This window comes from Paramormyrops kingsleyae, chromosome 1, assembly GCF_048594095.1.
Source record: "Paramormyrops kingsleyae isolate MSU_618 chromosome 1, PKINGS_0.4, whole genome shotgun sequence".
NCBI lineage: Eukaryota > Metazoa > Chordata > Actinopteri > Osteoglossiformes > Mormyridae > Paramormyrops > Paramormyrops kingsleyae.
In genome coordinates this window covers 61,264,505-61,291,330 of record NC_132797.1, presented here as the reverse complement: position 1 = coordinate 61,291,330, position 26,826 = coordinate 61,264,505, and the positions used below count along the sequence as shown (strand labels likewise).

The following is a 26,826-nucleotide window of genomic DNA, read 5'->3' as shown; positions in this document are numbered from 1 at the left end:
ATAGCGATCTTCACACCCCCCATGCAGGTAAAACAAAGAAAAGTGACACGGTTTACTTTTTGCCGATTTAATCTAGTTTTAAAAACTTTAAATACCTCCGACAACGGACGTTTTGGAAGGAAGACAGATTACAGATTTAGCCACCGTTTTTTCCATGATTCTACACGAACATTTCAGCAAGATATAAACTGAAATAGACGAGAAAGATAGACGCCGACGATGCCGTAGAACACAGGGGGGTAAAGCAAACAAAAAAAATTACTTATCTAGACTACATCATGCTAAGCTACTCTCACCTAAAGGATTATTAGGAACACCATACTAATACGGTGTTTGACCCCCTTTCGCCTTCAGAACTGCCTTAATTCTACGTGGCATTGATTCAACATGGTGCTGAAAGCATTCTTTAGAAATGTTGGCCCATATTGATAGGATAGCATCTTGCAGTTGATGGAGATTTGTGGGATACACATCCAGGGCACGAAGCTCCCGTTCCACCACATCCCAAAGATGCTCTATTGGGTTGAGATCTGGTGACTGTGGGGGCCATTTTAGTACAGTGAACTCATTGTCATGTTCAAGAAACCAATTTGAAATGATTCAAGCTTTGTGACATGGTGCATTATCCTGCTGGAAGTAGCCATCAGAGGATGGGTACATGGTGGTCATAAAGGGATGGACATGGTCAGAAACAATGCTCAGGTAGGCCGTGGCATTTAAACGATGCCCAATTGGCACTAAGGGGCCTAAAGTGTGCCAAGAAAACATCCCCCACACCATTACACCACCACCACCAGCCTGCACAGTGGTAACAAGGCATGATGGATCCATGTTCTCATTCTGTTTACGCCAAATTCTGACTCTACCATTTGAATGTCTCAACAGAAATCGAGACTCATCAGACCAGGCAACATTTTTCCAGTCTTCAACTGTCCAATTTTGGTGAGCTCGTGCAAATTGTAGCCTCTTTTTCCTATTTGTAGTGGAGATGAGTGGTACCCGGTGGGGTCTTCTGCTGTTGTAGCCCATCCGCCTCAAGGTTGTGCGTGTTGTGGCTTCACAAATGCTTTGCTGCATACCTCGGTTGTAATGAGTGGTTATTTCAGTCAAAGTTGCTCTTCTATCAGCTTGAATCAGTCGGCCCATTCTCCTCTGACCTCTAGCATCAACAAGGCATTTTTGCCCACAGGACTGCCGCATACTGGATGTTTTTCCCTTTGCACACCATTCTTTGTAAACCCTAGAAATGGTTGTGCGTGAAAATCCCAGTAAATGAGCAGATTGTGAAATAACCAGACCGGCCCGTCTGGCACCAACAACCATGCCACGCTCAAAATTGCTTAAATCACCTTTCTTTCCCATTCTGACATTCAGTTTGGAGTTCAGGAGATTGCCTTGACCAGGACCACACCCCTAAATGCATTGAAGCAACTGCCATGTGACTGGTTGATTAGATAATTGCATTAATGAGAAATTCAACAGGTGTTCCTAATAATCCTTTAGGTGAGTGTATGTGTAATTTCGCGGTGATATTGAAGTGTTTAATAATCACAGTTCATTTAATGCAGACTATTTGCTTTCACATTTGGGCTCACCTTTCTTGGGGGAAAAGTTTGTAAGCAGTTGCTTTCCCTAATTTGTTGGTTTTCCCCCGCCTCTTTTCTTTTTTGAAACCCGGATTTAGCTTTCTTTGGCATCCTCTTCCACCACGGATTTAGCTGTTTCATCAGAATGACTGCTAAATTAAATGTGCCTAGTTAAAAAGCCTGGTGAAGACTAAACCATTGCAAGGGGTGAGGGTGCTTGTCCTCAGGCACTGTAAGCTAGGACACAATTCAATCCGTCAACCGATTTATTTTCCCACAGAAATTACATTTACATTAGTTAGCAACATTTATTATGATCTTTGAATAATATTAATATATTTAAAGGAAAATAAAATTCCAGATTCCTTAGGGGCCCTCCCCCCACATGGAGCCCTGGTAACTCAGTCCCCTTTCCCCCCCCACTACAACGCCACTTACTCTCCTAATAACACTAGAACCGCCTTTTCCCACGCCAACGAACAAGCAAGAGCTACTTCGGTGTATGCAGCCCTTTTGTTGTTAGCTGCTGTTATTAACACTAATAACACTCAAAAAACCGTAATGTTCGTAACAGAGTGGCAGTTCTGTCCTGAAACCGTAAAACTGGAAATTTTTAAACGTCGTCTGCATTTTATAAAATGTTGAATACATAGAAGTCGTTTATTGATGATTTCATGTTGGTCAAAGTTTCCGCTTTTTAACAACTGTATACGGTTATTTTTTGTTTCAATTGTATGTGAAACAAAAAATGTACGTGTTCATGGTTGCAAACTCAGCCTCTCACGCAAGAAATCTTACGGCAAATCTATATTCTATTCTGAACTTAAAATTAGCTGCATCAAAAACGTTACGGCAGTTTGCAAACCCTACAGACTATTTACAAGGTAATAAAACTTGCATGTTAATGTGTGTGCAGAACAGAACAGAAAATCCCACTAAATGCAGCTGACCAAAATTGCCAACCCTGCATTTTATTTTAAATGAGAAGTAAAATGCAGTTTTCGACTGAAGTGCTAGCTTATCATTCCTTTGCTTTGTTACTCCGACAAATACAAAACGAACTAGAAACTGCAGGCAGTTACGAACGGGTCCAAAGCGTAGGATATGATCGGACTGGTAGGACAGTAGGGGAATAACGGCAGAGAACCGGCGGTCAGGGTAGTAGAAAGTCAGACAGAATTAGACTACCATAACAGGATGGAGGTTGAGCGTAGGTCTAATGGGATAGGAGATGCAGGACAGAGCAGGACTGGTTTCAGTGAGATGGTCTGAGCAGTAGGCAGAAATTCGGATGGAGATGCTTTTAGTGCAGGCGTAACAGGTCAGTCGATGTCGGAGAGCACGCTGTGCACATCAGGATACCTGAAATACCCACCTAAGCTGGCGACCCTCTGATTACAGGCACACAGGCTTAGCCCACTGAGTCACTCGCTGCTGTTGGTAAGATGGGTGAGATCGGTGGACACCTTCCTACCTGATCTGGTAACTCAGTTTAGCTCAATTAGCCTAGGTGGGTCTTAGACATATATGGATAGTGGATATAGCGCTCCCGTTTGACCGATCGACACGAAATTTGGAGGGTCTCTCTGTGGTACAGCTTTTCATCAGAGATAGATATTTGGAAATGATTGGCTGAAGCATGCCTGAGGTATTACTGTCTGATTGAAATGGACGTGGCACCAGTACAGTCAGGGTGTGGCTGGTGGCCATACCTTACCAAAAGTTTCATTTTGTTCTCTAAATCTTTAAAAGGACTGTCTCCTGATTTGAAGGACAACAGATTTATGTAGGTTTGAGGAAAATCCTAGGAGGTTAATGAAAAAAGCTGTTTTCAGACAAGTATAAATCATGCAAAGATGCAGAACCAAGTGCTATATGTTACTGGATTTGGCACGACATAGTGAATTTGACTGGCAATAAAATTTAAGTGTAGGACAAGTGGGACAGGAGATATCGACCAAAACGTTTTGTAGGGCGCAACGGCGCCCCCCTCTGACTGACTGGGATGGGTCGGAGGGGCTGAGTAGTGGGTAGCAATAGGCATCTTACTGCCAAATTTGGTCAGCCTAGGACTTACGGTTTAGGCTGGGCATTCAGTTTTAGGGAAGAAAAATAATTATAATTGAACCCTCTGGAGGAGTGCCTGAGCCTGTCTGAATGGCTGGTTTAATAATAATAGAAGCTTCATTGACCTTCATGGGGAAAGCGCCTTTACGTTTCTCCAGCTTGCTTTACAGAGAGTATGCCGTGCACATTGGGCTGCTTAGCTCAAATACCCACTGAAGCTGGGTTCGAACCAGCGACCCTCTGATTACAAGCACACAAGTTTAGCCCACTGAGCCACCCGTTGCTGTTGGTAAGAGGGGTAAGAACGGTGGACACCTTCCTACCTGATCTGGTAACTCATTTTAGCTGAATTGGCCTAGGTGGGTCTTAGACATATATTAACAGTGGCCGTAGCGCTCCCGTTTGACCGATCGACGCAAAATTTGGAGAGTCTCTCTGTGGTACAGCCGTACATTATTGAGAGAAATTTGGTAATGATTGGCTGAAGCATGCCTGAGATATAGCTGTCTGATTGAAATGGACGTGTCACCAGTACAGCCAGGGTGTGGCTGGTGGCCATAACTTACCAAAAGTTAAAAAAAAATTTTTTTAATTCTTTAAAAGGACTGTCTCCTTATTTCAATGACAGCAGATATATGTAGGTTATATGTAAATCCTAGGAGGTGAAAGAAATGACCTGTTTTCAGAGAAATATAAATCATGCAAAAACGCAAAAATGTAGAACCAAGTTTTATATGCAGTTGGATTCTTCAGGACATACTGAATTGGACTGGCAATAAATTTCAACTGTAGGCTTGGCTGTTCTGGAGAAATAGGCAAAAATGCTGATGGGGGCGCTACCGCATCCCCATTAGGCCTACTGAGGTATCCTTTACAAGGAGGGCTGAGGGTCAGAGGACAAATATGCCATCAAAATTTGGTTTGGATTGGTCATCGATAAGCCTGTCAAATGGCTGCTTGAATTTGATTGGCTGATTGCGGCCACTCTTTTAGGACTTATGATTGCCATTGTAGGTGACCGACCTCAGGCTTGGACCTAGAACATATGTGCCAAATTTTAGTTGGATTCGCCAAGGTAGTCAGGAGATATTGGCAGTTTTTAGTTGTAGCGCCCCCTATTGACGAAATGCGGCCCGCCTTGGACCATGTCCCCAGAATGGTGTTGGGAGTTAGGATTTCAAATTTGGTCGAGGTAGGCCAAGGCACGGCCAAGTTATAACAGTCAGACCAAAACGGGCCAAATTTGGGCATTGTTTGTGCGTTGCTAATGGATGTAGGATACACAAATGTCTGAATTTTTTTAATAATTCTTGATCAGCTTAGAGTTCTAATTCGATTGATACCTCATTTGTCTGATTTGGTAGGACAAGCTTGGCCTTTAAGGCTTAATTAGTATTTGCAAATTATGCAAAATTACCGAAAAATCTACCCAGGTGTAGTTTCATAGTCCAAATGGCAAGTTGGTAGGACATGCCTGTCTGTATCTGGGGAAAAAAGAATTTTGACTGTAGGACCAACGGGTCAGGAGATATCGACCAAAACACTTAGCTACAGCGCCCCCATCTGACTGACAGGGACGGGTCGGAGGGCCTGAGTAGTGGGTAGGAATTGACGTCTTGCTGCCTAATTTGGTAAGCCTAGGTCTTACGGTTTAGGCTGGTCATTCAGTTTTAGGGAAGAAAAAAAAAAAGGAGAAAATCCTAACAAAAACAATAAGGTTCCATAGCACTATGTGCTTTGGACCCTTAATGAATAAACATTATATTGTTCTGTCATAAAATACTACCTATCGAGACGTGCTATCGAGCCTTTCTGCGCATGTGCAGTTCCACCGTCTTGGGATTAGGGTTAGGTTTTAGGGGTTAGGCTTAAGGTAAGGGTTTTAGGGGTTTTGGGGGGTTAGGGCTATTGATTAGCACTACGGTAGCATTTTTCGACAAGGCAGCATATATCGACAGAACAATATGCGTCTCTTTCTGTATGTTTTCTAAATAACACCGCGTGCCCATACCCAACTGTAATAGCGATTAAAGCGATCTATTCTTTTAGTATTTATGTTAAAGCAAGACTTTTATTTTATTACTGTTGTGGGATTAATCTTTGGAAACACTTAAATTTAATAAGCATAGAAACATATGACATAAACACGACTGTATTGTGGGTTTTACGGCTTTTTTGGAGGTCACCGACTCCGCTGCTGTGAGAATTACTAACTGTCTCGTTGTTTTGATGGGTTAGCGGTATACTAATGCTATTGCCTATTAACAAAAACCAAAGGTATGATACGCTGAAGTATATTGCAGCTGGTGTTTAAAAGGAGCTCGCCGGTTCTATTGATGATAGGACCTTTCTGAAACAGTCTCGGACCATGAAATAGGAAGACAATTCACAAATAGCTCAGTAGCGAAATCAGTATTTTTCCGCACCGCGAATGTAACATTTTCCTTGGGTTTCACGTCTTTGCTGTTTGTGGGCCTATACGACTTCTTGGGCCACTTCTGATTGGTGAGCATGACTGGCATGCGAAAAGCACGGCGCTTGTGATTAGTGAGAATGACTGTCACACAGGGAGCACGGCATGAATTTGTAAAACTATTCTCACAGCAGTTCTTAACACTGGGTCCGACGTATAATGTATATCCTAAATCGCGATTTTTGCGACTTGCTAATCGCGTTGTTTCAAATTTGGATTTGAAATCAATAAATCGTCCAGCCCTAGTTCAAACCCCTTTTCCGAGCTGGCCCTGATTTCACAGTGTGATATTGGACAGGCTTCAGATAGCCACGATGAATGGTGCAATATGAAGCCCTGTGCAGTTACAGCAGTGTCCCATGACAATCCTTTTGGGACGCCAGGCTGATCCTTCTGCTTACAATTTGCACCCGGGGAGGCACCCTGACCTGCTGGTTAAACCTGGTTTGGTGATTGGTGTGGGGCTCTGGTGAAATCCCTCAGGAATCTGAAGTGGACACAGGCCAGGCAATGCCCTGTTATTTCTGCTTCTGCTGTGTGTAAACCCCCCCTGGATTGTATAAGTGTGGGATATTAGTGGGGGGAGTGGGGTGGTAGGACCAAGGATGGCTTCATTAAAACACCTGTCAGGGGAAAGTACCATCACATGGGTTTCTATTTACTTTGGGTGTGGCATGCAGCCATTTATATGGAGTTATGAAGGAACAACAGGCAGCACTGGGCCCTTGACACATTACGAGCTAATCTATTATTGATAACTCCTGCCACAGCAGCGTGAAACAAACTGTCAAACTTTTTTGGAAGCTGCAGGTGAGTTCCCATCAGGAGGAGCGTTACTATGGTGATGGGGTGGAAGTACCCTCTTGGAGACGCATGGGCTCTCTGTAGGATGCTGCCTCTCTAGATGATGGCTTCAGATCCCCATGTCAAACAGCCTGTATTATTCATGCCTATAAATCATTTAAGTTGCAAGTCCAGGGAGCTGCTTTTAAAAGCAAGGCTCCAGGCAACTAGACAGTAGAAATACAAAGATTGTGCCATAGCCAGAATGAGTTAACGCATTCGAATAATGAATAGGACAATCTGAGTTTGAATTTCAGCAATGGAAGCCTTGCAGCTGAAACATTTCCAGTCCAAATTCTGTACTGTTATACCCTTGTGGTACCTAAGCTTACTGTGCTTAGTTAATGATCTCTGCAGAGGGCCTGCTTTATGTTACACCTCATGGACTTTAAAAAATGTTTGCCCTTGGCAAGACCCGGCCATCATGAACAAGAATAAAGTGGAGAGTGTGCTCATCTTGCCACCTAGTGGACAAGAAAGTCTCATTCGATGTAGAAGAGAAATTGACAAAAAAACCTATTTTTATATAATGCGTCATTCCAAGCAGAAAAAATCGAAAATGCCTCTATTGTGCATCATAAAAAAATCATAAAAATCTGCATAATCCACATAGAATAGTGAGCTGTGGACGCTGGATGAGAGACGGGTAAATGGAAGGGATGCAGTCAGAGATGGGGGTAAATGGAGAAGACAAGGTCAGAGATGGGGGTAAATGGAGGGGATGCAGTCAGAGATTGGGGTAAATGGAGAGGACAAGGTCAGACAGATCATTGTCATCATTATTTTTCTGCTTTTTTTTTTTACGATCTCAGAACAAATCAAAGTGTATGATTTTTGTCCTCAGGCAGTGCCTCAATTTACAACATTTCCGCCAGTCATTATAAAAACTGCCAAATCATGAGCGTTGCTCTAGTGTAAAACTCTCCAAATTGCCATTCCGGGCTTTTCTTGTCATCTTCCGGTAGTGATATGCCACCAATGCCAGTGCCACGACGCCAGCGATGGAAAGGCCAAAGAGGATGTAAAGTGCCACCTCGGCATCAGGGGGTGACACCACCCTGCCCAGGAAGTTCACAGCTTGGTCCCCAGGCACCGAGGTGGCGGTGGTGGGCACAGGGGCGGTGGTAGTTTCTGCAGGGGAAGATCAGACAATCTGTGATGCGATGGCTCAACACTCAGAACTGATCAGGGACCGGCCCCTTCAGAAAAGAGATCTCTTTCTACATAAGTTATATGTATAGCAGGAAGGCTGTGAGCTGCCATTCATGGAGGAACACTGAAAATAAAAAGCCCTAAATGAGAAGGCAGAGACAGTCTACTGACCTAGTGTTTGGTCAGTAAATTTTGCTGGCACCATGCTAACATGCTAAGTTACACCGGGGTGCTGTTGTTCAAGATGACCACGCGGTTCCTGTACCTTCAGGCTCAGGAGACAGACACTCATGGGGCCCCTGTGCTGGATCAGGGAAGCCGTTACAGGAGATGATACTGGTGTAGTAGGCAGCAGATGCCTTGGGCACACGGGGCAGTGTGGGGTCTGAACGGTTCACGTAAAAGAGTCCGAACCGCTCTGCAAAACCTGTGGCCCACTCCAAGTTGTCCATCAGAGTCCAGGCTGTGAAGCCCTTGATATCAACGCCATCCAGAAGCTTTGCTGGATCAGAATCACAGTCACTGTTAGTGAGAGTAATTAAACTCCTTTTGTGTTTTCTGTTGTAACTGTCACTTGGAAGAGTTGGAAAACTAGAAACGGTACCCAAAGAAGGATCAGGACCGTAAGTGAACAGGTCTGAGCTACCAGACTAGAAATTGTTTTGGTACTGTAAAGTGACTGAGAAAATTCTGTAGTATCATACAGTACAGGTTATCAGATGCCATACCTTTCAGGGCCTGGTTGATATAATGCTTGTAGTAATTTATCCTGTGGGTATCGTTGAGATCTACTGGTCCTCGCTCAGAGATCCCATTCTCAGTGATATAAATTGGAGGATTTCCATACTCCTCCTTGATGAAGTTGAGAATCTTCCGGAAACCCGGTGGGGTCACCTTCAGCCAGGTAGAGCCTGAGTCAAGCCAGCTTCTATCTGCAATTGTCCCAGCTCCCCTAACATCAGAGGAATTTTTATTATTTATTGACTTCCAAGGACTTCTAAGCTGAAGTCCAAGGAAGGAAATTTGTGTACCTCAAGATGTATCAGGAAGTGCTTCAGTATAATGAAAAATGAGATAAGGAGAATAAAGTAGAAACCTACCTGTCTGCATCATAGTGCTGCAGATTGTGGTAGTCCACTTTGAAGGCCAGAACGGTGGTGTAGTGATTGAATCCAAAGTAATCATAGGTGCCTTTGATTCTCTCAATTTCATAGGGAGTAAATTCTGGAAGCCTAACCCCAAACATAATGACCTGTCCTTTATCCATGATTTAAATATTTGCCACAGTAAACTCACAGAAATACTGAACGCCTCCATTTTGTGCTACTTTCTCCCCGAGGAGTACCACTTTACAATAAGGCTGCTTTTTGAAACTTATAAATGGCAATAACTCCTTAAATAAAATTAAACAGTTATAACTTGTTTATAATTGTCTATGAATAATTTACAAAGTGTAACTTAATTAATAATGTGATTATTAACCATTCATAAACCCTTTATAAGAGTAGTCCTATTGTAAAGATGGTACCCCATTGTTATATAGTTTCAGATCTGACAGTGAAGGTCAATATGTACAGAACATGTTAATGCCACCATGATGTTTCTTTAGCAACCTCAGGTAATGGACTGGGAAATTCCTACCGAGATGTGGGAAGACCAGCAGCCAAACTCCTCTCTCTGATGATGGTCTTCATTACATCATTATAGTCTCCTCTGAACACAGGGTGAGCAAACCAGCCGATATAAAACTATAGCCAGGAAAAAGCAAGGAGACACCTTTCTAAATAAAACATCTGAATAAATAAATTGACTGTAAAACTGATGATGGCCACCATTTCTAATTTTTAACTAGAATGTGCCTAAGACCAATCCTATTTTGAATATATCGATGTCACATGGAGAGTAACAGCTACGAATATGAGTGTCCTGATGCTAAAATGAACAGAACCTAATCTAGGGGTGGGGAACCTAATCCATGGAGAGCCGGTGATTGCGGGTTTTGGGGATTTTATCATTTATCTGTTACTAAATGCTGTTAAACAAGGCTTGATAGGCTGAGCAGGAGATCACCGGCCCTTACCTGTAGAACTCGCCAGGCTGCATCGACGTCCTCCTGCTTGGCTGGGTTGCGGGGCTCAGCCCAGTCCGAGTTGATGGTGATGGAGATAATGCCACCCTGTGTTGCTCGATACTTGTTGTTGTACAGGTGCCAGGCCTCAGCGTGGGCTTTGAGCAGGTGGTGACCAACGATGTAGGGCAGAGTGCCTGGTTTGAAGCTGATCCCTGCCAAACAAGTTGAGTTTTCTTTATTATTACAGAACACTTGACCAATGCCTTGATGGTTCGATGATAAGCTAAGCTGAAGGAGAGCCCCATACCGGGGGCAGCTGTGCCGTAACCATGGCCAATATTTGCCACATTATACGGCTCATTGATGGTGATCCAGAACTTGACTTTGTCTCCCAAGCCGCTGAATATGACATCAGCATACTCCTTGAATCGTTGAACTATGGTAACATTCTCCCAGCCACCCTGGTCTTGCAGAGCCAGAGGTAGATCCCAGTGGTACAGTGTGACCTGGAGGGATGGAAAATTTGTTAATCAAGAAGAGAAACCCCTGCTATATGAGAACTAGATGTGACATATCCTGAGAAGATTCTGTGTGAGCAGGGTACCTAAACTGAATTGATCCAATGATAAAAGCTAAGTTGTTACGTCTGAAGGAGATCTGAGGTGCTTGGTATCATCTGAGGTTCTCCTCACCTGCGGCTGAATGTTGGCAGCTAACAGTGCATCTATTAAGCGGTGGTAATAATTCAAGCCATCTTCATTTATTTGCTTTGTGGTTCCATCAGGAAGAACTCTGGGCCAGGATATGGAGAAGCGGTAATGGGTCACTCGGAGCTTCTGGAGGGCAGCCACATCTTCTTTGATCTTGTTGTAGCTGTCGCAGGCAATATCCCCGTTTTCATCATTTCCCACTCTGAGTGGCGTGTGTGAAAACTTGTCCCAGATGCTCAAGCCCTTGCCATCGGCTCTCCACCCCCCTTCGATCTGTAGTTGGGTTGAGAATTTGCATAGGTTGGATAAGTGGCTTTTTAGGCATAACATAACCTATGATTAGGTCACATGATTACAGAATGTAGTTAAATGCAAAAGTATGGTCACCCCTGCCCAAAAATCAATTATATAAATGAAAAGTAGCAAACAACTGTTTTTCCACTTGTCCAATGATAAAGATTTTTTTTGCTAGGTACTTCACTAAATACTTCACTAGGCCTTAGTAGCCATTAAGATTGTTCATTAAGATCACCTGTTCACAACTGCAGAGCTTAATAAATTCCTTGCCACTTCAAACAATGGGGTTTAACTAGACAACCAAGGGCTCATCTAAGCAACTGAGTGAGGATCTGAAAATGAAGCCTACAAAGCAGGGGAAGGCTATAAAACATTGCAAAATGCTTCCAGCTCACAATTTCTACAATTCGTAATGTGGTGAAGAAATGGCAGTTATGGAGAACTGTGGAAGTCAAGGTATGATCTGGAAGACCAAGAAAACTTTCAGAGAGCACTGCACGTAGGCTGGCCAGAAAGGCAAAGGCAAACTCTCATACAACTGCAAAGGAGCTGCAGGAAAGTTTGGCTGACACACTTATTTGGCTGTCATAGTCCAATGTTCCACAGTAAAGTGCAGGGATGGTTCTGGGGGGGGCAGTGCCCCTGTGACAACATGCATGTAATTCCCTGTGACCCCTCTAAATATGTATGCTGTCTGAGATAAATGTATTACTACTGTTACTCTTATTATTTACATGTATATATGTGGGCTAAAATTTTGTGTGTTGTGAACAGGCGAAACACAAACATAAGCATATTTTCTGGAAATACTCTTAACGGGAATGCACCGAGTGGCCAAGTTGCTTCAACTGAAGAAAAGTGAAGTTAATGACAGAAAAAAAATTCAAGCTTGTGGAAGCAAGACATTCTAAACAAGAATTCAGAGTGAGTTACATATTTATAGAAACAGTCAAATGTAACTGCAAAGCATTGCATAAGTAACTTACATAATTTCAGAATTGTCTTTTGCTTCTTAATGCTGGCAATCTGGGAAGATATTAAGGTGAAATGCATCCGCCCCCCCCTAAAAGAACAATTGGCCCCAGTCTGCATCCCACCCCCCATTGAAATAGTCTACAATTGCCACTGGTGCAGTGGCAATATCTCAACATCTGAGGTACACCAAACTGCATTTAGGCAAGCCAGAAGCCTTTTGGAAACAAATGCTGTGGGCTTCTGAAGCAGAGATTGAACTATCTGACCACAATCACCAAAGAAGATGAAAATCCATCCATCATCATCTATTTGAAGGAAAGCAAGCTGAAGGTTTAGGAATGGCCTTCACAGTCCCCTAAATTCACCAATGAACAGAACATAAACATGCTGTGAATATCTCTGAAGAATATCTGAAAATTAGAAGTCATCTGGAAAGATGAGTGGGCAAAAATCCCCACAACAAGAGCTGAAAGTCTTTTAGCCTGATTCATAAGGCATTTAAAAGCTGGGATATCTGTCAATGGAGTGTCACTAAATAATGACTGTGTCCAAACTTTTGCACATGCCACAGTTACTATTTTATTTGTTCCTATGTTTTGCTGTTCATGGAATATAAAATAACTATGCACAACTTACAAGTACACACACCTAAAGGATTATTAGGAACACCATACTAATATGGTGTTTGACCCCCTTTCGCCTTCAGAACTGCCTTAATTCTACGTGGCATTGATTCAACAAGGTGCTGAAAGCATTCTTTAGAAATGTTGGCCCATATTGATAGGATAGCATCTTGCAGTTGATGGAGATTTGTGGGATGCACATCCAGGGCACGAAGCTCCCGTTCCACCACATCCCAAAGATGCTCTATTGGGTTGAGATCTGGTGACTGTGGGGGCCATTTTAGTACAGGGAACTCATTATCATGTTCAAGAAACCAATTTGAAATGATTCGAGCTTTGTGACATGGTGCATTATCCTGCTGGAAGTAGCCATCAGAGGATGGGTACATGGTGGTCATAAAGGGATGGACATGGTCAGAAACAATGCTCAGGTAGGCCATGGCATTTAAACGATACCCAATTGGCACTAAGGGGCCTAAAGAAAACATCCCCACACCATTACACCACCACCACCAGCCTGCACAGTGGTAACAAGGCATGATGGATCCATGTTCTCATTCTGTTTACGCCAAATTCTGACTCTACCATTTGAATGTCTCAACAGAAATCGAGACTCATCAGACCAGGCAACATTTTTCCAGTCTTCAACTGTCCAATTTTGGTGAGCTTGTGCAAATTGTAGCCTCTTTTTCCTATTTGTAGTGGAGATGAGTGGTACCCGGTGGGGTCTTCTGCTGTTGAAGCCCATCCGCCTCAAGGTTGTGCGTGTTGTGGCTTCACAAATGCTTTGCTGCATACCTCGGTTGTAACGAGTGGTTATTTCAGTCAAAGTTGCTCTTCTATCAGCTTGAATCAGTCGGCCCATTCTCCTCTGACCTCTAGCATCAACAAGGCATTTTTGCCCACAGGACTGCCGCATACTATACATTCACTGTATAAACTGAAAAATGTTTAAGATTTTGCTTTCCTTTGAATCATTGAACTAATATTTAGTTGTATAACCACTGTTTCTGAGGACTGCTGCACAGTGTTGCATGGAGTCGATCAACTTCTGGCACCTGTGAACAGGTATTCCAGCCCAGGATGATTGGGCTAGATTCCACAATTCTTTTGCATTTCTTGGTTTTGCCTCAGAAACAGCATTTTTGATGACATCCCACAAGAGTTCTATTTGATTAAAGTCCGGGGATTGGGCTGGCCACTTCAATCTTGTTGGTCTGGAACCAAGATGTTGCTCATTTACTGGTGTGTTTGGGGTCGTTATCTTGTTGAAACACCCATTTCAAGGGCATTTCCTCTTTGGCATAAGGCAATATGACCTCTTCAAGTATTCTGAGGTATTCAAACTGATCCATGATCCCTGGTATGCGATAAATAGGCCCGACGCTGTAGTATGAGAAACATCCCTATAACATGATGCTTGCGCCACCATGCTTCACTGTCTTCACAGTGTACTGTGGCTTGAATTCAGTGTTTGAGAGTCATTTGACGAACTGTCTGCGGCCACTAGACCCAAAAAGAACAATCTTGTTTTCATCAGTTCACAAAATGTTGCGCCATTTCTCTTTAGGCCAGTCAGTGTGTTCTTTGGCAGATTGTAACTTCTTCAGCGCATCTTTTTTTGGGGATTTTGCCGGGGCTTCTTGCCAATAGCTTGACTTTACACAGGCATCTTCTAATTGTACCAGTACTCACAGGTAACTTTAGAACTTCTTTGATCTTCCTGGAGCTGATCATTGGCTGAGTCTTTGCCATTTGATCCATTCGAATGGTAGTTTTTCGTTTTCTTCCACGTCTTTCAGGTTTTGGTTGCCATTTTAAAGCATTTGCGATCATTTTAGCTGAGCAGCCTATCATTTTCTGCATTTCTTTATGTTTTCCCCTCTCTAATCAACTTTTTAATCAAGGTACATTGTTCTTCTGAACAACGACTGAAGCGACCCATGTTACTCAGAATTTCAGAGATAAATTCATTATAACCAGCATGTAGAACATTTGCTGCCTTCCTTCCTTGTAATTGACACCTGTTTTTTCACAGAACGAATCACCTCACTAATTGACCTTTACACTGCTACTATTTTGAACACGCCCCTTTCAATTAATTATTCAATTACATAGAATGAGCAGCATGCATGTCATGACTGTTGCATCTGTTGGTTTCTATTACTTTACTACACCTACTAGTAAATTATTTGCCATGTAGAAATATAATTTCTACCAAAAACAGTGATTGATCAGGTTAGTGATGTCGGACTGCTATTATTTTGAACACAACTGTATGTATGCAACTGTAGCAAAATGAATCAAATGTGCCTTATAGTAGAAGTAAATTATTGCACTCCTCAAAGAATAAAGGACTTGCTGTCATTTCAACTATCCACCCACCCACCCACCCATATTCTATACCCACTTGTCATATGCAGGGTTGTGGGGGTCTGAAGCCTATCCCAGAAGCTTCAGGCTCAAGGCTGGAAATTATATAGGACAGAGTGCCAGCAAAGAAAGCCAAACTGTGAAGACATAGGCGGTCACCTGATATGATGCTGTGGATGTGCTCCAGGCAAAGCCTTTATCAAAATACCCGTACAGCAGCTCTTCTTCCTCAGTTTCAGGGAAGCCATTGTTCCTCACGATATCGTAGTAGTAGTGGGCTGAGCGCTTTGGAGTTCTGGGCCGCTGTGGGTGAGTAAAGTCCACATGGTGGAGACCAAAACCTACGCTGTAACCATTGAGCCATTCAAAAGAGTCCAGGAGAGACCATGCAGTGTATCCTTTCAGATTCACCCCATCCAGGTTGTGAGCTAAAGGACAAGAACATAAGATTAATTTCTCTCTCCTCCAAAGTTTAGCCCACCAATTTTTGTGATACTACCTAAAATCTTAGCAGGAAGGGCAACTCTGATCTAAAGTACTGCAGGTGCTTCTGGTGTGAACTGATTGTGCTATTCCTAGTGTGTTATGGAAGATATTATAGAAGTAGGTCTGTGTCTCCTGGAGCTGAGTGCTGAGCCATTTAGATACAAAATGACTGCAGGATTTCCTTCTGTTCCAAGTTATGAGTTTATTGCTTACCTTTCAAGGCCTCGTCGATGTATGTTTTATAGAAGAAGAACCTCTCTGTGTCATCAACAGTAGTCTTGGAATTTGTGGCCACACCATTTTCTGTTATAAAAATCTCTGGGTTTCCGTACTCCTCCTTAATCCAGTTCAGGAGCCGCCTAAGACCCCAAGCAACAGCTCTCAACTCTTTCATGCCTGTGCTAGGAGAGTTACTCATATCGGCTTTGCCTAAGTCTTGATCATACTCATAAGATTGTGGAGAGAGCCTGGTAGTTACATGGTGGACTACTACTGTAGTGTAGGAATTGATGCAGAACACATCAGCAGTACCCCGAATATAAGCCTTCTCTTCTTCTGTGAAAGCAGGCAGCCGGGACTTTGGCAAACCCTGCAGCTCACTCTTGTTGCCCACTATCCATTTCATGGCATCCGGATAGTCGCCATTCTTAAAAAGAGGATGCGCAAACCAGCCTAGTTGAAACTGTAGGGCACGGTCAGCAGCCTCCACTTCCCGAGCTATGTTGATGTCTTTTGGCTCCACCCACTCAGCATTGAGGCTGATGGATACCACGCCACCCTGGATTTTCCTGTACTTCTCATCGTATGTGTGGTAGGCTTTAGCATGTGCTTTTATCAGGTTGTGAGTGATCCTGTATGGGGCATAACCTGGGTCCTTGATGTTAGGGGGAAACATCCCAAGTCCATACCCAATCCATGCAATGACATAAGGTTCATTGAAGGTCATCCAGAATTTCACTCTGTCTCCAAAGGTGGCAAAGCAGAAATCACAGTACTCATTGAAGATGTCAATCATTGTGACATTATCCCAGCCCTTGATGTCCTGTAATGCTTGAGGAAGGTCCCAGTGGTGAAGTGTCACCATTGGAGTTATATTATACAGAAGCAGACTATTAATGAGTCTGTTGTAATAGTCTATACCTTTTTGGTTTAGAGAATTCTTTGTACCATCAGGAAAGATCCTGGGCCATGACAAGGAGAATCTGTAGGTCTTAACCCTCAGAGCTCTCAGCATATAGAGGTCTTCCTCCACCTTGTGGTAGCTGTCACATGCCACATCCCCATTGCCATTGTTCACGATGCTGCCAGGCTTGTGGGTAAATGTGTCCCACACACTTGGTCCTTTCCAATCTGCATCCCAGCCACCTTCCACTTGGTAGGCTGAGGATGACACACCCCACTGAAATCCTTCAGGAAAAGACCCATAGTGGTAGAGACTCCTCTGAAACTTGCTTTGGCGAGAAAAATTCTCCCAGACAGTCTTGGATTTCGAAGGAACCTCAGATGGTGGCAAGATACTTAGCCCCGCATCTTGGAGTTGGGGAGTATGATTTATTATGGGACTCTTCTCTGTCAAGCCTGAAAATCTATGGTTTTCAATGATCTGGGAGTAGAAGTAGGCTGATGCCTTCGGAGTTCTTGGCCTGTTGGGATCGGCAAAGTTAACGTAGTGCAAGCCAAACCTTTGACTGTAGCCATGTGGGCCCTCGAAGCCGTCCATTAGTGACTGCACCGTAAAGCCTTGTACATCCACTCCATCTAGTCGAATAGCTGTTTAAATTGACAAAAAGATATGGTGTTTAAATGGCCACTTTGTTTGTAATAAATCAGTATTCACATTCTATTTCCAGATTCTATATCCATTTAGAATTACAGTGAAGTTGTTTGGCTAATTTTAGCAGCAGACTGTGAAAACTGACCTTTCAAAGCTTCATTAATGTAACCCTTTAGAAAGGCCACTCGCTCAGTATCATTGTATAGCTCTCCACTCGCTGGGGTGGGCATCCCACTCCCAGTGATGTAGATGGGTATATTGCTAGAGGATGTGTACTCTACAGCTATGAAATTAAGCACCCGACGCAACCCCCAGGGGACGGAATAGATCCAGCTGGATGTGGTGGTAGGCCAGGCAGGGTCCACGTATTCCTGGAAGTCCCCCACACCTTGTGGACCAGGGATGCAGCCATGCTGTGTCACATTGACTAGCCGGGAGGTATAATGATTTAGCCCAAAGAAGTCAGCTGTCCCTCGGATCCTCTCCTTCTCGGTCTCAGTAAACATGGGGAGTATGGCTGGGGCAGTCAAGGGGCACTCCTGTTGCTTCTGCTCGACCTGACTCTTAAGTTTCGGTGGGTAATCACCATCCACAAAGATGGGGTGGGCAAACCAGCCGAGCATGAACTGCAAGTAAAGTTCCGATGCAGCTATGTCCTCAGGCTTGGTAGGGTCCTGGGGTTCTGCCCAGTCAGAGTTTAAGGCAATGCCGACCTTTCCTCCTTGGTCCTGACGATAGTTATCATTGTAAATGTGCCAGGCCTCAGCATGAGATTTCAGCATGTAGTGGGTGACCTTTCAGATGGAACATCAGACAGAGAACATCAGAGTCCAAAGACCCCCTTATATGATCACTGTTCTTCTACTCAACTTTAATTCTTAATTTGGCAATTAGTGATTTTTTCAATAAAGCAAATGCTGAAAGGTAACTCTGAATCCCCCTCCCCCCAGCCTCCAGCCTTTAATGAATAATGTTCAATGTATCATTGAATTTTCAATTGTAATAATATTGAGACAGACCTTGTAGGAGCCGGAGACTGGGTCTTTCAGCATGGGGGGATGTTCTCCTGTGCCGTATGCAGCATAGCTCACCACCCATGGACTACTGAAAGTGTTCCAGGTCTTCACACGATCTCCATATCTGGAGAAGCAGAAGTCAGCAAAATCTCTGAAGGCTTCGATAATGGATGCATTCAACCATCCTCCATAACCTTGCAACTCCTGGGGCAGGTCCCAGTGGTGCAGGGTAACTACTGGCTGAACCCCAGACTGGATTAGCGTGTCAATCAGCCTGTCATAATACTGGGCCCCTTTCTCGCTCAGGCTCCCCCGGAGGCCGGAGGGAAATATGCGAGCCCATGAGATGGAGAATTGGTAGGTGTTGACGAGGAGTCCCCTTAGGAGAAAGGCGTCATAATCTGCCTTGTGGTAGCTGTCACAGGCCACGTCTCCAGTCTGATTGCCAAAGGCATGTCCATCATGTGTGAAACGGTCCCAGATGGTCTCCCCTTTCCCGTGCTCGGTCCAGCCACCCTCCACCTTAAAGGCTTCACTTGAGGTGCCCCACTGAAACCCCTGTGGAAAGGACTCCAACAGATACTCGTCTCTCTCAGATGGGGTCTGGTTGGCAAACTTTTCCCAGACTTTTTGGTAGGAGGAAGAAAGGCCGGTGCTTCTTGTTTCAGCCAATTCACCTGTTTGGCTAGAGAGATCGATAGAGTAATTTGATGACTACAGAAACAAAGTGGTATTCAGTCACTAATAAAGAGAGAGTGAACCAACTGCACAGCCTTCATTTTGAGTTGCTGGCAATTGTACAATGAGCATCGCAACACAACTTCTAACAGGTTAGCATTAACAGCATTATTAACATGCATATTCTAGGGCAATGAACTTTACCCATCAAGTACCTTTTGGGCTTTTCATCAACACTTAGCTGGTCAAAGAGCTCAACGACATCACAGCCTAGTATCTGAAAGTCCAAGTTCTTCAGAGCTGCAGAATCACACACACACACAAACACACACACAATGTGATCAACACAGCAAATAGTTATCCTGAGGGGTTTTAGATTATCTTAATGGCTTTTATATTAGCTGCTAGTCCTAGCACTCATTTCTTATCCTAGTGTTTTTATAACATCTCTACATATCTGCGACATGGCCTTGACCATATTGCCCTTGCTATAGTTATATAGTTGTTATACTGTCACTTACATAAGGATAGATATGAAGGTGTAACCCAGACTAAAGCACTTCTGATTATTAAACTTTCCAATCCTTACTTTCTACTACAAAAAAATAATTGATCTGCATGACAATTTCCTATTGGTTGATGTTCATTTTTGACCTTCCTGAGCCAATGATACACTGGGATTAGGGAAGATGCTACCTTGGAGAATGCCAGTAAGGGGCTTAAGGTTTTGGCCTCTTTCTGATGGACAGTTCTGGATGTCCAGTTGGTAGATTAGAATGGGGAGATTGCTGATCTTCTGCAGAATAGATTGGGAGGAAGATTACTGCATGGCCAATAGTTAAGGATCTAGGCATCTCTTAACTAGGTGAAAGGTGCGTGGTGCCCTTTTGATCTGCACATAAACAACAAACTTATGACAAACTGTTGTGGTGGAAGAATGATCAACCAAAGTGGTAGGGGTTCCTGGGCAATGTGAGATACTGATTGGTCAGGAATGAGTAGCAGGTGTGGCTGACTGACTGGGGATGACAATCCTACCCTTTTGGGCTTTCAAAGTGCTATGGGTTCTGTCTCTTCTAAAAGGTAAACATATTATCTGGTTTCTTTGAGTGCAATATGTCCATTGCAAGAATGATTAATGAATTAAAACTGTAACAAGTTCACCAGCTGCACATAAGACTTAGTAGGGAAGCAGTAATGAGTTGGGGGGGGGGGGGGTTGGGCTCTATTCACTTTATCCTTGAGGAGTTCAAGGCTATGGGGTCACCTGAAGGTATCTTAGTCCTCCATCTAGAATCTGCGGTGAGCTGCAGTCAAAGCTAAGCTGCACAGACAGGAAGTCTGTGTCCACCTGATAAATGAGAGGAAGAGAGAGAGACAGACACACAGACAGACAGAGACAGAAAGAGAGGATTCACCTGAGCTGCAGACGATGAGCTTGTAAATCAAAGCTGTTGAGTGTTCTGTGCTCCATGACAGGATATATTACTTGTGTGCATAAGAGAATAATCCACAGAACTGAGAACATCTGTGTTTAGCATCCACCCCAGACCGAGATCTCTGAGGATACTGTGTACACATGGGGAGCACATGCGTACCCCCTATACAGAGCTGTAGCAGTCAGCAGCACCATACCACAAAACAAGGAGCATGCGTGTATATAGTAAATATGGTGTCATATAAAATGTGCACTTTGCACATATTACATGCAGGCATGTCCCTACCATTGTGGTGATATCACTGGGAAGGAGGTCTGGAACAGCTTCAGCATTAACAGCAAGGCCGATGCGCCCACCTGGAAGGCAAGAACCAGGCCAAGGTGTCAAGGGAGCAAATGCAGTGCAATGAAATGAAAAGAAGCTTTATTTCCCATTTCTACAGAACAAGTACAGGTAGGGTTGCCACCCATTCCACATAATATAGGATCATCCTGTATTGGAACATGAAAACATGAAATACTGCATCCCATATGTTCATAAACATTGTTTCATATTGACACTAACTCTTCAAAGAGCAGAGAGTAAAAACAAGTAAAATCAAACCAGTTGCATATGCAGAGTGAGTAAGTTTCTGTGGTGAGCTAATTTTACAGACCGACAAGCCCCAATACCAGATTTGAAGAAAGTGTGTGAGACATTGTGTATGTGTGCAATTGTGTGTGGTATGTGTGTGGAGGGGGCAGTTCTGGGCTCCTGTGCATTTGGCCCAAATTTTGAGTACCTTTCCAAGTGTGGACAGCATTTATCCATACGCTAAGGACACACCCAGAACCTGACATGCAATGAAGCAGTAACTGTCCCTTTATCAGGTGAATTAATCAAAGGAGATGCCCAGACACCCCAGGTCCAAAGGCTGAACACTCATATGCCAAGATAACTATGCTGGCTGGTGATCAAAATATTGCAAACAAATTTAACATTTGCAATTTTTAATGATTAAAATGTAGCTTTTGCAATAAAACAACAAATCACAGCTGATTGAGTTTCATTAAGATTTCCTTTAAGGATTGTTATGCATTATGACTGAGCAAATAGATGTCAGTCTGGTAAACTAATGCTAATATCCTGGGATGGACATAACTGGAACGCAAGTACACAAGTTTAAACTAGGGACTGGGGGGGCAGGGAGGTTAGTTAAGTATGTAACTGGGGGGAAACGGAAAGCCCCAAAAAATCAGATTATAAGTAGGCACTGTAATAGTCCTACCCTTTGTTGTCTGTATTTAAACGCCAGGAGTATTAGGAATAAAATTCATGATTTAGAGGCTCTTATCTCATTAGACTCTTATGATATTATAGCAATAACTGAAACGTGGTTGAGTGATAAGGATGGACAAGAATATAATATGGATGGTTACACATTGTTCCGTAAAGACCGTATAGGTAAGAAGGGAGGTGGTGTTGCAGTATATGTAAAGGAAAACTTGCAGGCAAGGGAGCTTACTGATATAAGTAAAAGTACGGAAGCTATATGGGTAAAATTAGATGCTACAAACTCAAATAGCCTAATTGTCGGTGTTTGTTACAGAGCACCCAATGTAGCTGCTGAGGAAAGCAGATTGTTATACAGTGATATTAGGATTATGAGCAATAAAAATGATGTGGTAGTTATGGGTGATTTTAATCTACCGGGGATGCAGTGGGACATTGTTGCTGGCTCTTCTGAAAATGAACTTGAGATGGTGGAATTAGTACAGGATTGTTTTTTTACTCAGTTTGTTAACACCCCTACCAAGGGAGATGCCATTCTTGATCTTGTTTTGTCTAATAACCAGGACAGGATTGGTAAATTAGACGTTTTAGAACCACTTGACAGTAGCGATCATAACATGGTTAAATTTGAGGTTAAGTTTAGTGCCCGAAGAGCAAAGTCCAAATCAAAAATATATAATGTTAGGAAAGCTAACTTCAATTGTATGAGATTAAAACTAGAAACTGTGAACTGGATGGAGTTTTTGGGAATTTTTTAAAAGTACATTATTGCAAGTGCAAGAGGACTTCATACCTGTTTCCAGCAAGAATAAATCTAGGAAATTGCAACCTAGGTGGTTTAATAGGGAAATAAAGTATAAAGTAAGGAGGAAAAGGGCTTTGTTCCAGAGATGGAAAATAACTGATGATGATATAATAAAGCAAGAGTATCTAAATCTACAGGCTGAATTAAAAAATGACATTAGACGAGCTAAAAGGAATGTCGAAAGGAAGATCGCATTGGAAGCTAAGGATGACGTTAAAAGTTTCTTCCAGTATTTTAACTCTAAAAGAGCTCTAAAAGCTGAAATTACTAATCTGCAGGATAGTAAGGGTCTTTTAATTGAAAACGACATTGACATAGTAAATGAGTTCAATGATAGTTTTGCACGGGTATTCACTGTTGAGGACACTAGTAACTTACCAGTTCTTATTACTAATCCAACATCGTCTATAACTAATATATATATAACTGAAGCTGATGTTTTGCAATGCCTAGCTAAGCTCAAAATAAATAAATCACAGGGCCCTGATGGCATCTTACCTATAGTGTTAAAAGAGATGAGGGATATTATTTGCCGACCCTTAACATTACTGTTTCAAAAATCCTTATCTGAAGGTGTGGTACCTTCTGATTGGAAGCATGCCAACATAACGCCCATTTTCAAAAAAGGGGATAGAAGTAATCTGTCAAACTATAGGCCAATCAGTCTAACTTGTATAACTGGTAAAGTTATGGAGGCTATAATCAAAGAGAAAATGGTAGATTACCTGGACTCAAATAACATTTTGAGGGATAGCCAGCATGGATTTAGGAGAGGTAGATCCTGTTTAACAAATCTGTTGGAGTTTTTTGAGGTAGCTACTCAGGAAGTTGATGATAAGAAGGCCTATGATGTCATCTACTTAGATTTCCAAAAGGCTTTTGATGTTGTTCCCCACAAGAGGCTCTCACTTAAACTCAAAGCGACAGGTTTTTTAGGAACTGTAGCGACCTGGATTGATAACTGGTTAACGGATAGGAAGCAGCGAGTAGTTATAAGAGGCTCAATGTCACAGTGGGCCTGCGTTCATAGTGGGGTACCGCAGGGTTCAATTTTAGGACCCCTTTTGTTCCTAATTTACATAAATGATATAGACACCAATATATACAGTAAACTGGTGAAATTTGCAGATGACACCAAGGTGGGTGGTGTAGCAGATACTGAACTAGCGGCTCAGCAGCTACAGCGGGATCTAAATTTAATTAGTGACTGGGCTGACACCTGGCAGATGAAATTTAACATAGACAAATGTAAGGTACTCCATGTAGGGAGCAGAAATATAAAGTACAGGTATTTTATGGGACCTACTGAAATAAAGGTAGTTGATTATGAGAAAGACCTTGGTGTGTATGTTGATGCGTCCATGTCTCATTCTCACCAGTGCGGGGAAGCAATAAAAAAGGCCAATAGGATGTTGGGGTATATCTCCAGGTGTGTGGAGTTTAAGTCAAGGGAGGTAATGCTAAGATTATACAATTCCTTGGTGAGACCTCACCTAGAATATTGTGTGCAGGTTTGGTCACCATATCTTAAAAAGGACATAGCGGCCTTAGAAAAGGTGCAGCGTAGGGCCACAAGAATGATTCCTGGTCTTAGAGGAATGTCATACGAGGAAAGGTTATTTGAGCTAAATCTGTTCAACCTCAAGCAAAGGAAACTGAGGGGGGACATGATCCAGGTCTATAAGATTCTAACAGGTTTGGATGCTGTTCAACCGAATAGTTACTTCAGCATTAGTTCAAATACAAGAACTCGTGGCCATAGGTGGAAATTAGCGGGAGAACATTTCAAACTGGATTTAAGGAAGCACTTCTTTACACAGCGTGTAGTCAGAGTATGGAATAGTCTTCCTGATAACGTAGTGCAAGCAGAATCCTTGGGTTCCTTTAAATCGGAGCTAGATAAGATTTTAACAACTCTGAGCTATTAGTTAAGTTCTCCCCAAGCGAGCTCGATGGGCCGAATGGCCTCCTCTCGTTTGTATAGTTCTTATGTTCTTATGTTCTTATATACTGTTAAAAACGATACGTGCAACAACCGATTTCTTATAAAAGCCTTGCATTTTAACCTTGCATTTTAACTTGTATACCACAAATGAAGTAGAGTTAGCATGTAAAGATTAAAATGAATATTTTGTTGTCATATCAGAGCAAATGCACATAAAATAAGTACACATTTAAACTGTTGCCACAATCTATTGTTGCACGTATCGTTTTCAGAGGTGAATACATACTTGCGTACCAGTTATGTCCATCCCTGCTAATATCAATATAATCACATCTAATGGGTGCTGCTATACCATAGGGATAACTTCTTTAATTAATTAATGTTTTCTCAATTTTAAAAATTATATCAGGATATGAATGAACTCATGACACTTCGAAATTATGGCAGAATTTTATCTGTTAACTGTCACAGGAAAATATCCAGAACAGTTTAAATCATACTGGATTTAAAAGAACCTCCTTTGGTGCACAGTGTATGTCCGTCAACTGGCTCTGGTACTTCTTACCTGGGTAGAGGTTGTGGTAGGCTTGATGCACGGCCCAGTGACGGATAAGGTCATCCTGAGAACCCCCGGCATAGCCTGACGTGACCCAGGTGTCAGCAAAGTCCCCAAACACGAAGAAGGTGAACTGGGCAAAGCGCTGGAAACCTCCAGCTTCATTGTGGTTGCCCTGGCCCGCCGTCCCTGTTTCGCTCAGCACCAACAGGGGTGTAAGGTTTGCTGCAGTCAGCCTCTGCAACAGCATTCGGTAGCACTGAACGGCATCCTGGCTGGCCTGCTCGGGGTCCTTCCTAGGCAGGAGAGCCGCCTGGACCAAAGGCACTTTAAAATGGGTCACACCTCTGGAATGCAGGTACTGGAAATACTCTGAAATTTCAAGAGGAAGGGGATGCTCACAGTTGAAGACATCCAAATCCTCTCCACAGCTTCTTGGCGACAAGGTCTGACCATTGGTCCTCCACCAGCTCGAGTCCTTGGTGAAGCCATTGGTCAGGGGACCAGCGAGCAGCATAAAATCCTCCCTCTCACTGCTCTGTCCCCACAGGGCTCCCTCATTGCTGTGGGCCTTGCTACAGAGTGCCAGGAGAAGTATCAGTCCACAGACCAGTTTCATCTTCACCGTATGGAGTCTGGGGCCAAAGCGCGCCCATTTAAGCCCTGCAGGCTGCTACGCTCACTTTGTCCAAAGTGCACTGGCTAATAGCTCCTGCATGCTGCAGCAGCCTGTGAGACTCTGAGCCTGTCAGCTTACCCTCACTGCAAATAGAGATAAAACCCAATCCTGCTTCCCCTGGTCATGGGCCACACACATGGTGTTTTCACACACGCCTCTAGGGGGCAGCTGGGTGGTTAGATTGCTCCGAAATGCACATCTGGCACTCTGAGGCTACTCAGTATACAGATGCTATTTAAATTACGTGTCTCTGAGAAGATTTCACTTTAGCTTGTACTGTTCATTTGCTGACATATTTCACAGTGAAAGCTTTCTATAAGGCTTTTCTGATTTGTTTGCAAGATGGGGTAAACATGCGTTTGAGTCTCATTCCCATATTTTTTACATTCTTGCTTTTAAAAAACCTTTAGCTCCATTACATTTTGCCATTGAATAAACATTAATCTTTATAAACAACAAACTATAAACTCATGGCCTTCAAACTGAATAAACAAGCCAGATAAGACATACTGTAACTGCTATAACCACGTAGGCTATCGCCAACAAACTCTGCATGGCTTCCTCCTGGTGGAGCATGATAAGGCACTTGCTATGGAATTTAAATGTACTTTTTCAACTCTGCCAATGGCAAATGGCTAAATGTTAACTAAAGTTACAGACCTTGAGTCCTGTGCCCTCTGCAACAATATCAGAATAGTTAGCCTACTGGAATCTATTGAGGACCCTCATCCCACAACTTTCTTTGCAGGATTGCTGGTGGATGTCATGGATGATAATGTTTTGCTCTCTCTATGGCTAAACCCAAACCTGGAGAGAGGCCAAGGGCTATTTTCATCCGAGTGCCCAGGAACCAGCAGATGGAAAAGAACATTCAGGAGACGCAAGCCAAGAGAGGTAAACTACAGTATTGAGGCTGCCCTGTCGGCATATATGAAGAATATGCTCCCGAGGTGATGGAACAATGCCACAAATACTGTGAAATCCTAGCAAAACTTTATAACCAGGG

The 26,826-nt window shown here is 43.1% G+C and overlaps 1 protein-coding gene across 1 annotated transcript; it reads right to left on the bottom strand.

Annotated features, from left to right (window-relative positions):
• Nucleotides 1-6,934: 6,934 nt before the first annotated feature.
• On the bottom strand, nt 6,935-25,867 carry LOC111842887 (lactase/phlorizin hydrolase). Its single transcript, XM_023809964.2, has 17 exons — nt 25,151-25,867; nt 20,849-20,919; nt 20,392-20,475; nt 19,821-19,920; nt 19,340-19,424; nt 18,450-19,131; nt 17,576-18,224; nt 15,870-17,426; nt 15,330-15,598; nt 10,885-11,175; nt 10,500-10,698; nt 10,202-10,404; nt 9,763-9,869; nt 9,222-9,353; nt 8,850-9,073; nt 8,387-8,623; nt 6,935-8,100 (listed from the first exon to the last, which is right to left on the bottom strand). Exons 1-17 carry the CDS (start codon nt 25,758-25,760, stop codon nt 7,865-7,867), a joined length of 5,736 nt encoding a protein of 1,911 aa, XP_023665732.2. The 5' UTR covers nt 25,761-25,867; the 3' UTR covers nt 6,935-7,864.
• Nucleotides 25,868-26,826: the final 959 nt, after the last annotated feature.

Excerpts from the sequence above, each read along its gene's own strand:
- LOC111842887 (XM_023809964.2), bottom strand. The coding sequence starts at position 25,760 with ATGAAACTGGTCTGTGGACTGATACTTCTCCTGGCACTCTGTAGCAAG. Across the intron at positions 20,920-25,150 it reads CTACCACAACCTCTACCCAG|GTGGGCGCATCGGCCTTGCT; the intron begins GTAAGAAGTACC and ends CTTGCCTTCCAG. Across the intron at positions 19,921-20,391 it reads GAGGACTAAGATACCTTCAG|AAGATCAGCAATCTCCCCAT; the intron begins GTGACCCCATAG and ends TCTATTCTGCAG.